Source organism: Denticeps clupeoides, chromosome 6 (genome assembly GCF_900700375.1).
Source record: "Denticeps clupeoides chromosome 6, fDenClu1.1, whole genome shotgun sequence".
Classification (NCBI taxonomy): Eukaryota; Metazoa; Chordata; class Actinopteri; order Clupeiformes; family Denticipitidae; genus Denticeps; species Denticeps clupeoides.
In genome coordinates, this window is record NC_041712.1 from 7,895,769 (window position 1) to 7,908,764 (window position 12,996).

At 39.4% G+C, this 12,996-nt stretch overlaps 1 protein-coding gene across 3 annotated transcripts in view; it reads left to right on the top strand.

Annotated features, from left to right (window-relative positions):
* The window catches only part of sgcd (sarcoglycan, delta (dystrophin-associated glycoprotein)), a 142,025-nt gene that overhangs the window by 79,929 nt on the left and 49,100 nt on the right, over positions 1 to 12,996 (top strand). For 2 of the 3 annotated variants that reach the window (XM_028984141.1, XM_028984138.1), the window contains exon 2: positions 6,763 to 6,948. In XM_028984141.1, coding sequence (XP_028839974.1) covers positions 6,763 to 6,948 — 186 coding nt within the window. Of the gene's footprint in view, positions 1 to 6,760; positions 6,949 to 12,996 lie in introns of all 3 variants that reach the window. The other variant, XM_028984140.1, reaches the window with a different exon arrangement.

Consider the following 12,996-nt stretch of genomic DNA (forward strand, 5'->3'; position numbering starts at 1 on the left):
CAGGATGTGTGTATTGACTTTTCTTTCCAGTGCAACTGTGTGAAAATGGGAGGAAGGGTTGAAGGAGCCGGAGCGGGGGTGAGGTTGGGGTCGGGAGGGGGGTGAAACTTTGCACCCTGCGCGGTGTGACAGCTGATGGTGGGCGTGGCCGAATGTGGAAAGCAGAGGCTGGAAATAGTCAACTGGCTCATCTCCTCCACTGCCCGGTTTTATCTTTTCAGTCGTCATTTGGTTGCTCTTCTTGTGCGTGCAATTTGACGTCCAGAGAAGGCAGAATTCTACTAAACAACTGCTCTAAAATGCTACTGTAGATCCTGGTCTCTACCCTGTAGATCTCATCTTTAACTCTGTGCAGCAACCATTTATAATTCATTATACATCACATTGGAATCATTTGGCAGAGGCTTTTATCCAGAGTGATGTAGCATCAGTGATAACGCTGACAGTCCCCCTGGAGCAAGTCAGGGTCACAATGGTTATAAGTGGGATTGAACTGTAGTATTTTGCTAGTCAATTTTTGAAATGGAATTAATAAATAATAATACTTTGCGTGCTCAGATGCGGATGAAATAAGTGCATTTCATGCTGATGCTGATAGTCCATTATGTTCCATTAGCCAACTGTATTGTGTTAGCCAGAACATCCTGTATTTTGGCGTATTTTCACAAAAATTCACCACGCGGACGTAATGTGGCAACCACTCTCTCCCCAGCAGTTGACATGTGGGTCAAATGGTAGTGAACAGTGTCCATCTAAAAACACTCACTAACCCGTTTGATCAACGGCGGGTGTCAAAAGCCTATAAATGTGCACCTTTAAAGTGTGTCTGGAAGGTAGACGCTAAATACTCAACCCTACAACCTTGATGTCTCCCAAAAGCACAATGCGCAGGAGAGATCCCAAGCTTTTACTCAAGTTCAAACGTTTCGTGCTCTTCACAAACCCACTCACTTCATGTAAGGATAATGAAGTGCCGGGGACATGCTGAGACTGTTTAGTCTTTTATGTTCCATTTTTGGCCCGGCATAAGCCCTGCCACCCTGAAAATATCTCTGGGTAATTTACAGTTGACGCCATCTGTGAATGTAGTTCCCATTAAATTGTCCACGTTCCCTGGACCAGGAGGTCCACCTGCCAGAAACTCAACCGTATTTTGGCTCATAATGAATGGGGTTGAGTTTAAGCAGCGTGGCCCTGTCTTCTGTACATGTAAATGTGTCTAGAGTGAAAGGGAAACTCTGTCCAAAGTCAGGTACAAGACTCTTAAACATTGTTCATTTGTCAAGAGTTACATAGACACATTCAGCATCGCTCCACATCAATAACTGCTAATCCTGCGTCCGTTTTATATACTTATTTTGAAAGAAGAATGGAAAACATGAAAACACGTAATTCAAGGTTACTGTATTGTCATCAGCAGCTTTATACATGTACTAATGGGGTTTTTATATTTCAAACCTTAATGACTGGATTTGTGTGTTGGGGATACACACAGTACCTGAGTACCCGAGACACCGTCCTGGATGAATGGATCACAAGTGGCAGCCACAAGCAGCATCATGAAGCTTTTTCAGCAGTTTCTCTTCAATAAAAAATGGACAATTTGCAATACATTTTATAATGATCATACTTTTTAATTAAATAGCCTATGTATTTTCCTATAATGGAAGACAGGTAGTGAAATTTAATGGTGTAAGAGATGTCCTTCTGTACTTTCATAGAAACACATGTTAACTCTTACATTTTATGTTTGACATTAATGGTGCAGAGAGAAAAAATATGCTTTTTATACAAAACCCCTTTTATTTAATGGCCGCAACTAGTCAGTGCTAAAGGGCATATATTACTGGATGAAATTATGTCCCACTAAGGGGGTCATATAATATAGCACATTACTGAGACCATTTATAAAGTACTTCTGTTTGTTGTTGTGACCTCAGCAGCCGAATCTCCTCGGGATGGGGGCAACACAGAGAACATGAGGGGCAGCTTGTCCTGTCCTAACTGTTCTTTCCATTCTTTCATCAGACAAAGGATGAATACATGTACTTGTTTTGTTGAGGCGGTCTTTGGTGGATTAGGAGTTCATGCTCTACTCCCACAATGACTTTCAACTGCAGAAACCTGAGGGAGAAAAGAATTACTCATGATTGTAGCGAGACAATATCTTCTTACTACCAAAAAGATCACTTTTGTTAAAATAACAGAAATCCAATGGTGATGTAGAAGACGAAGCCATCTTCGGAGAAAGGGAAGTGACGAGAATGCTCATCTTTTTTTTTCTTAATGTACAATATATGAGGCTTTCAATCCACTGCAGGGAAATACATTGAGCTAAACTGAGTCTGCTCAATGCCATTCATACCCACAAACTTCAGTAACTTTCTGAGTTGGAGACCAATACGGAAAAGCTTGAAAAACAATTACAAAAAAGTGGAATATTGCTGTGAGATGTAAAAATAAAGAGAAGGCCCAGGGGACCTTTAACCGTCATCTTCACACAATCTGCCGACGGGAGGCAACCTGGCCACCAAGGAGAAAAAGCAAAAAAAAAAAAAAAAAACTAAAGCTCCAGCAGGTGCTTTATATTCCGAGGATCTTTGACAATTCCCTCGGATTTAAGAGGCCGCCACGACAATCCTGGTGCCCCCTTAATTTGGCGCGCTGCAGCTTGACAAGGCTTCTGTGAGAATAAACAGGACCCCGCGGTTCTCGCCTCTTTCCTTCGAGGGGGGGTTGCGTCAGCACTGTTTCGGGGCTATGAACTTGTTTCTATTATTTGTCTTATCCTGATGCTGCTGACAAGCTTCAGTAGCGACAGCCGGCTACTATCAATATTCCACGTGCCTGCTGGATCCACGGCACGCATATTTGTTACAACCGCCATGCTTCCCTGCTGCGTGTGTGCATATATGTGTGTTGTTTTTCCGAACGTTGTCAGTGACAGCAGAGGACAACTGACATGGGACACGTTGCGTTAACGAGGGGGCTCAGACAAGCCAATTTTTTATTTTGTCCCCCCTAAGAGCGAGAACCGACATTCAGCTCAAAGATTCTGACCAGTCAGCGAGAAGATGGGGGCGGGTGCCATCTTTCACCAACGCTACAAAGCAGACAACCGCATTCGCCTTCTGTTCTAATTTCAGAAAGGGTTTGTTAGCGCATGGCTGGTGTTACGCTCATATGCTGAGTAATAGATTTTAGGAATGATTAAGTGGCATGGGGATGTGGCGGGTTCCGCGGCCCTGGTAAAATCCAATTTGATTGTGTTGTTTTTTCTGCATTGACTCACAGAATAAATCTCCCCAACAAGGTTGATTAATTATTACCATTCATTAGTAATGACACCAATATTGTGGCCAGTCATGAATCCAGTAAAAGCAGGTGCTACCATTATGTTCTGTGGCTGTAAGATAATGAACACTCTTGTGACTTGGACGGTTCCAGACGCAGGCTACACAGAACAGCAAACAGATACTCATCAGAGAGCCCGTTAACGGGCTGGATGAGATGGAAAGTTGACGGATGAAGTCTCATTCCAGGACACTTTAAAGGGCTTAAAAACTGCACCTGTCAGGTGAGGTCTGTTCATTTTAAACCAATTAGAATTACAATTCAGCCTCATTAGGCCTGGTTCTGTACCCCCTGTTGTAATTAAAAAGAGTTACAGTTACATTATCAAGAATGAAAAATTAGAAAGGAGCATTTTAGCATCTTAACTGAACAGCATGATGTTTTATGGCTCACCATTTTGTATGTGTTTGCATGCTTAATGACCAGTACTACTTTTAGCACATGTGAAAAAGTGCAATTTATGTGCCGGTGCACTTAAGTACCAAATAAATTACAAAGACATCCCTGCAGGAGGCTAGTGATGAAAAAAGAGACGTGTAGCTTGTAAAAATGAAAACATACCAGTAAAGCCAGCCATTATGGATGATGGTAATGCACATGGGGTGCTGAACTAAACTGTCAGAACCATTTAACAAATTAACAAAGATCCAAGAGAAATGACACAAAACAGGCTCTTAGTAAGCACAAAGATAAAAAAAAAATACTTTAAATAAATCTAAAAGTAGTGTAGATCTTCAATAATTAAGCACAGATTAACATAAAAGTCTGGAAAAACATTCTAGTATTCATGGGTGAAGCCTGAAAAATACACCAAGCATAAAATGTTATTTTCTACCAAACTTTTGAAAAACTTTTAACTCTTATATGAAACACATATTTAATGAAAGTAATCTCAAACCTGATCTATTTTTATTATCTTTTTTTTTTAAGAAACTGTCCCTCAAATATGACACTGATCATGAGAAGAGACCAGATTATATTATTTCTAAAGCAAAATAATATTCTCCTACTGCATTGGTTTTGAAATGTACATATCAAGAATTCAATTGTTGTGTAAACACACACACACGCACGTGTAATATATGTATATGCAACATATGTGTGTGAAAATAATGTATATGTATGCATATGCATGTGTAAACATGTGAAGGGAAGACACGATGTCTTGAACATCACTCCACCAAAGGTGGCATCTGATCTTAAGAGTAAAACACAGCAGAATTTCAGTGATGGTTTGGGGCAACGCTGATGAATGGTGGATGCCAATTTTATTGGAAATTGTGCAGAATATTTCTTGGAGGAGTGTCTAGGATAAGAAAGGGTCGTGAAGCATGTACTTAAGCGCGAGCAGCGTTTGTAAAAAATCTGATGTCCCAGTCTGAATTTCACCACTGGCACAATCAAGAGCAAACAAAAGATGCTGCAGTTCTCCATTTCGGCGTGGCCCGTTGAGTGAGCTCTTCAAGCCCTTTCCCCTTGTTTACCTGGCTTTGAGCTGTGTTGTGGGCTCTCCGGCCGCTGGGCAAGGGTTTATTTCTTATTCGGTTAAATTTCATTTTACTTTTATTTCTCTCACCAAAGCTTTAACCCCTGTGGAGCTGGCCTGCCATTTGAGGAGGGCCCGCTACTGCGAGGCGACGCCTCGCTTTCATTTTTATTCACAAACTGCAATATCCCTGTGCGAGGAATGGAGGTGGTTCGCTTTGCTTTTCAATCAAAAAGAAACCGTTTGTGAGTTTAGCAGCTGAAGACTGGATAGGTTTTCTTATTTATTTGATGGGGTTATATATCTTCAGCAAGCAAAAGCTACACTAAACATGGGACATATCGATGGGGGAAAAAAAGTTATGTTTTATGATTCTGAATGGGCTAGAACTGAGAATAAGTAATTGTATTGTACTTTGTACTGCTGGCAGTGCTCAATAGTGTCGAAGTTAATGAATAAGTGGAATTTGCAGTGGAAAAGAGACTAGCTTTTTTAAGCTGGATGCAGAGAAGTTGAATAATTCACTTAACTGTGTGGGAGAAGGAGGGCCGTGAGCTATGTTGTTGGTCTGGCCTGTAAATAACCATTCCTTTGCCAGACATTGTCTGAAGGGGGAAAAAAAATTTTTTTGCAAATGCATATGAAACTTTTATGGTCCACACTCTTTATTGTTTTATCCACAGGCATAAATGCAAACACTTTGTAATTCTGAGAATTTCACAGGAAATTCCAATAGAAATTGTGCTACAAAATATATATTTAGATTTAATAGCTGTTTCTATTCATGTCTGCACAATTTCTGGTCTTATGCTAAAATATTAGTTAAAAAACATCACTTTACTTGCAAAACTAGACAATTAATATTTAAATAGTATAATCTTAACCCAATCTGACAGGGGTGGGAATCTGATCCATTTTAGGCTTTAGTCCAACTGCATATATTGCAGAATGCACTTGTTATAAAATGCATTCTAAAAAGGGATTAAATGATTTGTTAAATAGGAAAATAAGTACACAAAAAAAAAAAAACATTTCAGTTATTTGGGGTCGGAACCCTTAGTCTCCTCACACTGGCTTTAGCTGCATGTTCAGCCAGCCACCCTGGTTCTGGTGCCAATTCGGGTGCTGTGGCAATAATCTCTGCAGGCAATCATGTCATTTCCCCCTCGCATCTATCAGTGATGGGGTGATTGATGTCTCCAACACCATTTTCATATTACAATCCTTACAGAAGTTCTGATAGAAGAAGAATTCACATGTGTCATCTGCAATGCCTCGTGGGTGATTTAATTCCTATTTAATACATTTGGGCAAAAATGATTTCCCTCTCTTTCCTCACCATTTTTTCAAATGTGCAAAATTTGTTGGGTGAATAAATTTGTACCGAACTGGAAAATACGGCAGGGGAGCCTGATTAATGCGTTCTGATTCGTGATTACGGCGGTGGCCTGTAAATATGAGGAGAGTCAAAAGAGGAAAAGGAAAAATCATTTTTACCATATCCGCTCCCCCCAACACACCTCCCGCTCTCAAGCCTTTCAGAGTTTTTCTGAAGGCTGTCGGGTGACATTTGTTTCAGTTAGCGTTGAATGTTTGTGCTTGTCAAATCCGATTGGGGCAACGTATGAAACGAAGCCCCACAAACCGATGTAGATTGTAAATTGTATTTTTCACTGGGCTATTAGGCCGCCATTATAACGGCCTCTTCAAATGTGCGATGCTCTCACCTCTTTTTGCAGCTGGTGACAATTAGAAGGAGCATTTATGAGCCCTGCCGGGATATCAGGGCCACGGAAAAATGCGGAGAATCTATTTATCATCCCCCCGACCGAACAGTTCTTTTATTATTGTGAAGACTTCTGGGTGCAGTGCTTGGAGGCGACGCCCTCTTTACACGTGTGTCTCTCTTTGTTTTTTTGCAGATGACCCAAGAACAGTGCCCTCATAGGAACAATGTCCAGAGCTCCGAGAAACCACACGTGTACAAAGTGGGGATTTACGGCTGGCGGAAACGTTGCCTTTACTTCTTTGTGCTCCTACTCATGATCTTGATTCTCGTCAACCTTGCGCTCACCATCTGGATCCTAAAGGTTATGAACTTCACCATCGTAAGTTGTTTCCCGCTCCATCCTTTTGTGCAGTTGAGCTGGTTTTATCCTGTCAGAACTGATTTTCTGAACTTTTGCCAGGAAGACGAGTGATTTTCGGGGGGGGGTTGAGGGGATGGGGGCGTCTGTTCTCACAGTGGGGAACCTCCAATCACGGCTTTTCATAATCGTGAGCCTTCCATGTCTGTCCTTTAATTTTACTCACAGCAGTTGATCTGACCGTCTGTTAACATTAAGCTAGAGACAGTGGGACTTTTTTTAGCTTTTCCCCTCTGTGTTAAGTCCCTCCTTGTTAATTCTCTAGTGCCATTATATTATTTTATTTCATAGATACACTGACCGGCAAAGAGGTAAGCTTCTATTGAGAACAATAATTCCCCTATAAACCAGTGGGTCCAGACCAGCCCTAAAGTTTGACACCTATAACGTTTGGTTCTGGAAACAGGATGCTTATATTCACTCAGTGAGTTTTACGTCCTACGTACTCACCCAAAGTGTTTTTGAATTTGAATCACTACCTACACAGGTTTTGTGTATGCAAGATTCTGCACTATTAATAATGTTTCAGGGACTCTGGAAAACTGTTGCTTCCACCCGGATTATAGAGGCACTTGCAATGCAAAAGCAGTAAACAATGAATATAAAAATAGACCAAAAATAGACAATGAAAAACAATGACAGCACATATCTATCTATCTATCTATCTATCTATCTATTGGTAGACTGCATCACTACAATGAGGCAGGCACAGCAGAGTCCTCCACTGCTCTGATAAATAAGACATGAGATGAAGGAGTCACTGTTTCACAGTCAGCCCCTTAATACATGAAATAGCTAAATAAATAAAGAAAGAAAGAAGGGGTTTATTTAGGAGCCGATCTCCATGGTCCATCTGAGTGGTGCACGTGGCATTTTAAATCAATGCAAATGGGCCTCTCCGTGTACATTTTCTTTTATTTCACTCCTTAAATCCCTTTTTTTATTCTGCCAACATGCACTGCCAATTACCCGTACTCATCTAACAGCCTTGCATGGCACAACTCCACCTTTCTGAAGACAACCGTTAGCGCACACAATATTTATGCGCGTGGGAAGCGGAGAGCCAAATGGCTTCACTTGATTTCACTCACAACTTTATATTCCCACGGCTGAGTGTTGGGCGTCGCTCAGGCTGGTGCTGTAATATGGCCAAGGTGAGGCACAAATGGGGCTTGAAGCATAAGGCCTCCCTGGACTGAAGTTCATGGAAGTCTGTAGAAGGACATTAAATTTTTTTGTTATCTTATATATTACAACTTATTTTTATTAATCATCTCAACATATGACATGGGTATCATGACTTTTGAAATCACAACATAACAATATTTTTTTTTTTTTTTTTTTTTTTCTGTGATTCAGTCTGTGAGATCAAACGTTTCCTGAATTGCAGAATACACAAACATACATACACCTACTCATTTATTGATCTTGCATTTTTTTACATTATAGAACAAAACTGAAGACAGTGGACTATGAAAAAACACACATGAAGTTATGTAATAAATAATAAAAAATTTGCAAAAAAGTTGAACATTTAATGGCAGCATTACTGAGATGGCAGCATTTCACACTCTTGGCTTCTCTCCACCACTTTAAGTTAGAAAACGAGGGATGTTTTCCAACTACCCTGAAGGTTTATGCTGAACACATGTTAATGAGCTTCTCATGAAGCGCCTTTTGACAATGACAATAGTTAACAAAGCGGTTATAAAGGTAGAAAGGGGTGACTCTGGAAAAACAGATTAATCAGCAATACTTCACTTTATCCTGCTACAAAAAAATACTAAATATATTTCTTGCATTGGATTCTTCAAAATGGCTCCGTCTTTGTCTCCATATCTGCTACAGAGGAGGTGCATCCAAACTATTGACTGGTAGTGTTTGTCATTCCATGATTACAATAGAACCAAATTGTCAGAATTGACAGCAGCTGGGCTCATCACCTGTGGCCAATCCTGACGGCGCATAAAAGCCGGAGATTTCCGCCCCTTCGCAAGTGGCGACATCCTACAGAGCCATTGTGACTGGTGTACTTTGAGTTCTGGCAATCGCCACACGCCTCCGGGTTTGTTTAGTTTATTTCCCTTTTTGGCCACAGCGCAATTGTTTATTTGTGTTTATTGTTTGTTTATTAATAAAACCCCTTCCCAGCATGTCCCACCTCTGCGCTTCCTTCCCCTGTCAGTCCGTAGTCGTGACACAAATGAGCTGATCCATGATTCTGCATCTAGTAACGGAATAAATTCATTCAAACAAACTATTTTTGTCAGAGAAACAATCTTTGTAATTTTCTGATATAAAAATATAATTAAAAATATTAATTAATGATAAAAAATATCATCTTGTAGATTTCATTAGATGACAGAAGGTCTCAAACAGTATTTTTTTTTTTTTTAGGCCCACCACTACCAACTTACATTTTAATGCACAGTGGTTGCCCAATGTCCAACAAAGGAACAAAAGAAAAAATGAAAGAAAGGAAACATGAAGATAGAAAAACAAAAGAAACGAAGAAATATAGAACAATATATAAATATATTGGATGAGTAACTCCTTAGTTTTCCGAACAAGATGCAGTTCCTTTCAGAGTAAACATCCCCCTTGCAGAGCACAAGGAGATGGTGATTATTCTCTCACATGACCGTGAACTTGTCATCAGTCCACAGTGGCATACATGGAGATGAGAAGGGCATAGCTCTTAGACCGTGAAGCTTGAGCGCATGGGTTGGGCTTTGTAAATGAGCACAAAGACTTCACAGGAGCGGAGTGACTTACGGATTATTTCCTGTAGTAACTGCAGGAAATAACTGCCTGTAGCTGTGCCTCATTTCTGCGCCAGCATACTTGATAGGCTTTAGGACCAAATGTGCCACAACAGTCTAGGGTTTCTTTAAATGTGACCCAGAAATGTGTCCTTCTTTCCTCAGGCCACAAGGAATCCAACATATCCCAAGATTCAGTGCTCTCCAGGGAGAGCTGGTGGCAGAAGTAGGAAATGATCTGTAGGCTAGACTGTCTTCTCTAACAATGCTTGGGGCCTGCAGACACAGTCTGCCTAGACTGCATCCCCTTTGAATTGGGACACAGCTGCTATCTGGTGTGTTTGGTTTTCTCTGGTTTAATCTACTGCATTGATTTCCTGAGTTGAGTTGATATCTTGTTTGCTGTTAGGCTTCTTTCCTGTTCATTGATCCCACATGCCCATGGTTCCCTCCAGTTAGCTTTTAAACCTCTGTTTCCCCCTCTGCGCCTTCTGTCTGAAAAAATGTCGCTGTCATCAGAACGCGTTTACCGAGCAGTGGGGTTGTCCTTTGTGGGCCGCCTTCTGTTTGAATCTTGGTGTATTTATGCTGTTTGGAGGGGGTTTTGTGGCCAAGTGGGTGAGGAAGTGGACTTGTAACCAAAAGGTCTCGAACTCTCAAGGTCCCCTTGAGCAAGTTACCGTCCCCACACACTGCTCCACGTGCACCTTTTTTGGCTACCCACTGTTCACAAAAGGTGAATGCACAAACTTCCTGCTCTGCTCTCCTGCTTTGTCACAATGACAAAAATAATCACTTTTACTTCCTGTGTCACGCCCAAGGGGGGAATACCCTACATTTGACTTCATTGTGTAACTTCTGGTGATATGAATTATGGAAACAGGAAATTTGGACATATGCTTGTATGAATGTTTTTCATCAGCATAGATGTCACCCACAGAAGATTGTGGCATGTTTTATCAGTTAATAATTTGAATCTTACATGATATGGGAGAACAGGCAGTGCACAGGATAAGAAGTTGGCCAGAGTGGGATAAAATATTTAATAACAGTATTTTAATAAATATTTAATAATATCAATTTCCACCCTCTAAATCAGAATGGTTTGAACATTTTGGAGGGGTCTGGAGGCATACGAGAGGATATGTACTGTTGAGAGAACACTACAATAATCTATTCATATGAGTACGTACCGATTTATGAATTGAGATGTGTAGTTATGCAGGGTGGGTTGAAGTTTCTTAAGAAGAATTGAGAAATTAGCCACATCCTGATGTAACAGCAGTGCCATCAAGGCTGTCAAATGATAAAAATGACTTGTTAGATGGCTCCTCCTATGGTCACCAGCCCCTGAGATTGCTCTAGAGATTGCAGACATGAGACCATTTCAGTCTCAAAATAAGACATTAGGCTGAGGATGTATTTTTATTTGAAGATTATCGTTAGATGAAAATTAGGCCAAGACCCCCAAAGAATCTTGTGGACAACTGAAACGTCTTTTTTTATGAACAGACAATGTCCAATTAACTGACTGATTCAAATTCACTAATTCAAACTGTTAGATGTGCCTTCATATTCAGGGTTAGTTTTTTTTTTTTTTTTTTTTAGGTGCACATTCTCCAATGAAAAATTTGATTTGATTTATTCGTTCGTATCTTTATGAACAGTTTGTCACATTTAAAAATATAAACTCTCAATAATTTTGCTGAATGATTTTCTCTTTCTACAGACATTTATCTGCATTTCCACAGCAAAAACAGATTACAGTTGTTAAATTTTTAGTAAATAATCCATGAGCTGTCAATAATAGATAAGAAAATACCCAAATAAACGCATGACTAGCACATCCACTAGTTTTGTTCACTTTTTGGCACATCTTCAGACCCACTAAGCTAATGACACATATACAGCCATTTCCCAAAGTCTCTTGTCCTCCTGTTGAGTCCTTAAGCCTAATCTCCCGTTATCATGTACCATTTTGTATTAGTCTCTGCTTTCATTTTTAATGTGTTTTTTGTTTTCAGTAAATTGTCCAGCAGTTTTATCCTGTATCAGTCACCTGGTTAAAAGTATTCATTACAATACACACATGTATGTTCTTCAGAACCTGATCTTATATATATATGCATTAGCCATAACCTGGGACAATCAATAAAATACATTTAAGTGTTTAAAAGACAGTGTGCAATACAAAGCTGTGGGGAAGTACTTAAATTATGACACTATAAATATCCTACACAGAATGACCCCATAAAACTGTGTATAATTTAATTGTGATACATGGTCAGAATGATCCCACTGATGATTCAGCTCTCATTGGTCTCAGACGACTAGTGCTATTATAAAGGGATGATCAAAAATCCCTCATAAAAAGGGCATACTGCAACCATCTAAAGGTGAAATTGGATTTGTATCAATAATTAAGAATTAACTGTAGATATGATTACAACCATTTCAAGTACAGGCATACTGTATGTATAGGTGGGTTACAGGTCAGTGAAAATCAAATAGTGTTGATATAACATTACAGGGTCAAATACACCTTGCAGTTATATAATTCTCCATTAATATAAAATAGGTTTAGTCAGTCAAAATAAACATGTTATTTGTTAACTTTGCAATTTGTTACATTTAATACATCATATGATACATATGATACGTCATATGATACATTCCATTATCATGGAATCATGTCTTGGACATTCCAATTGACAATAAATTAATATTTAATGTATCGGTATTATAGTAATGAAAATTTTAGACATTTCTGGAAAGACATAAAGGTTTTTGTACATAGCACAAAATGTGTTATCGTTAAGTAAAATGATTAAGTGTTTCACTTAAACATGACAGAATAAGCACACTAGCTATCATGTGTCTATATTCAGTGTAAAACATAATAAATCTATTCTGTAAAGTTTTATTGTAAATGCATATTATCACAAATGATATGTGATAATATGTAAATGAGATATATCTGAAATGTGTGATCATATGTAAATGATCATTTTTGGCAAAAAAATTGTTTTCAAGGACACATATACAATAACCTGTTATGCCACCTTGTAAATGAAATCACAGAATAAAAAACAAGGGTCATCTGGAATAAAAAATGTAATTTTCATGACCTGACATTTCTGGGTGCTTTATTAGGTCTTGTGTACATAAGGTTGCGTGAGTATTTATTAAAGTCAAGCATTTCTTCCTTCCCTTCCATGCAATGCAATGCTATGCTGACAGTAATATT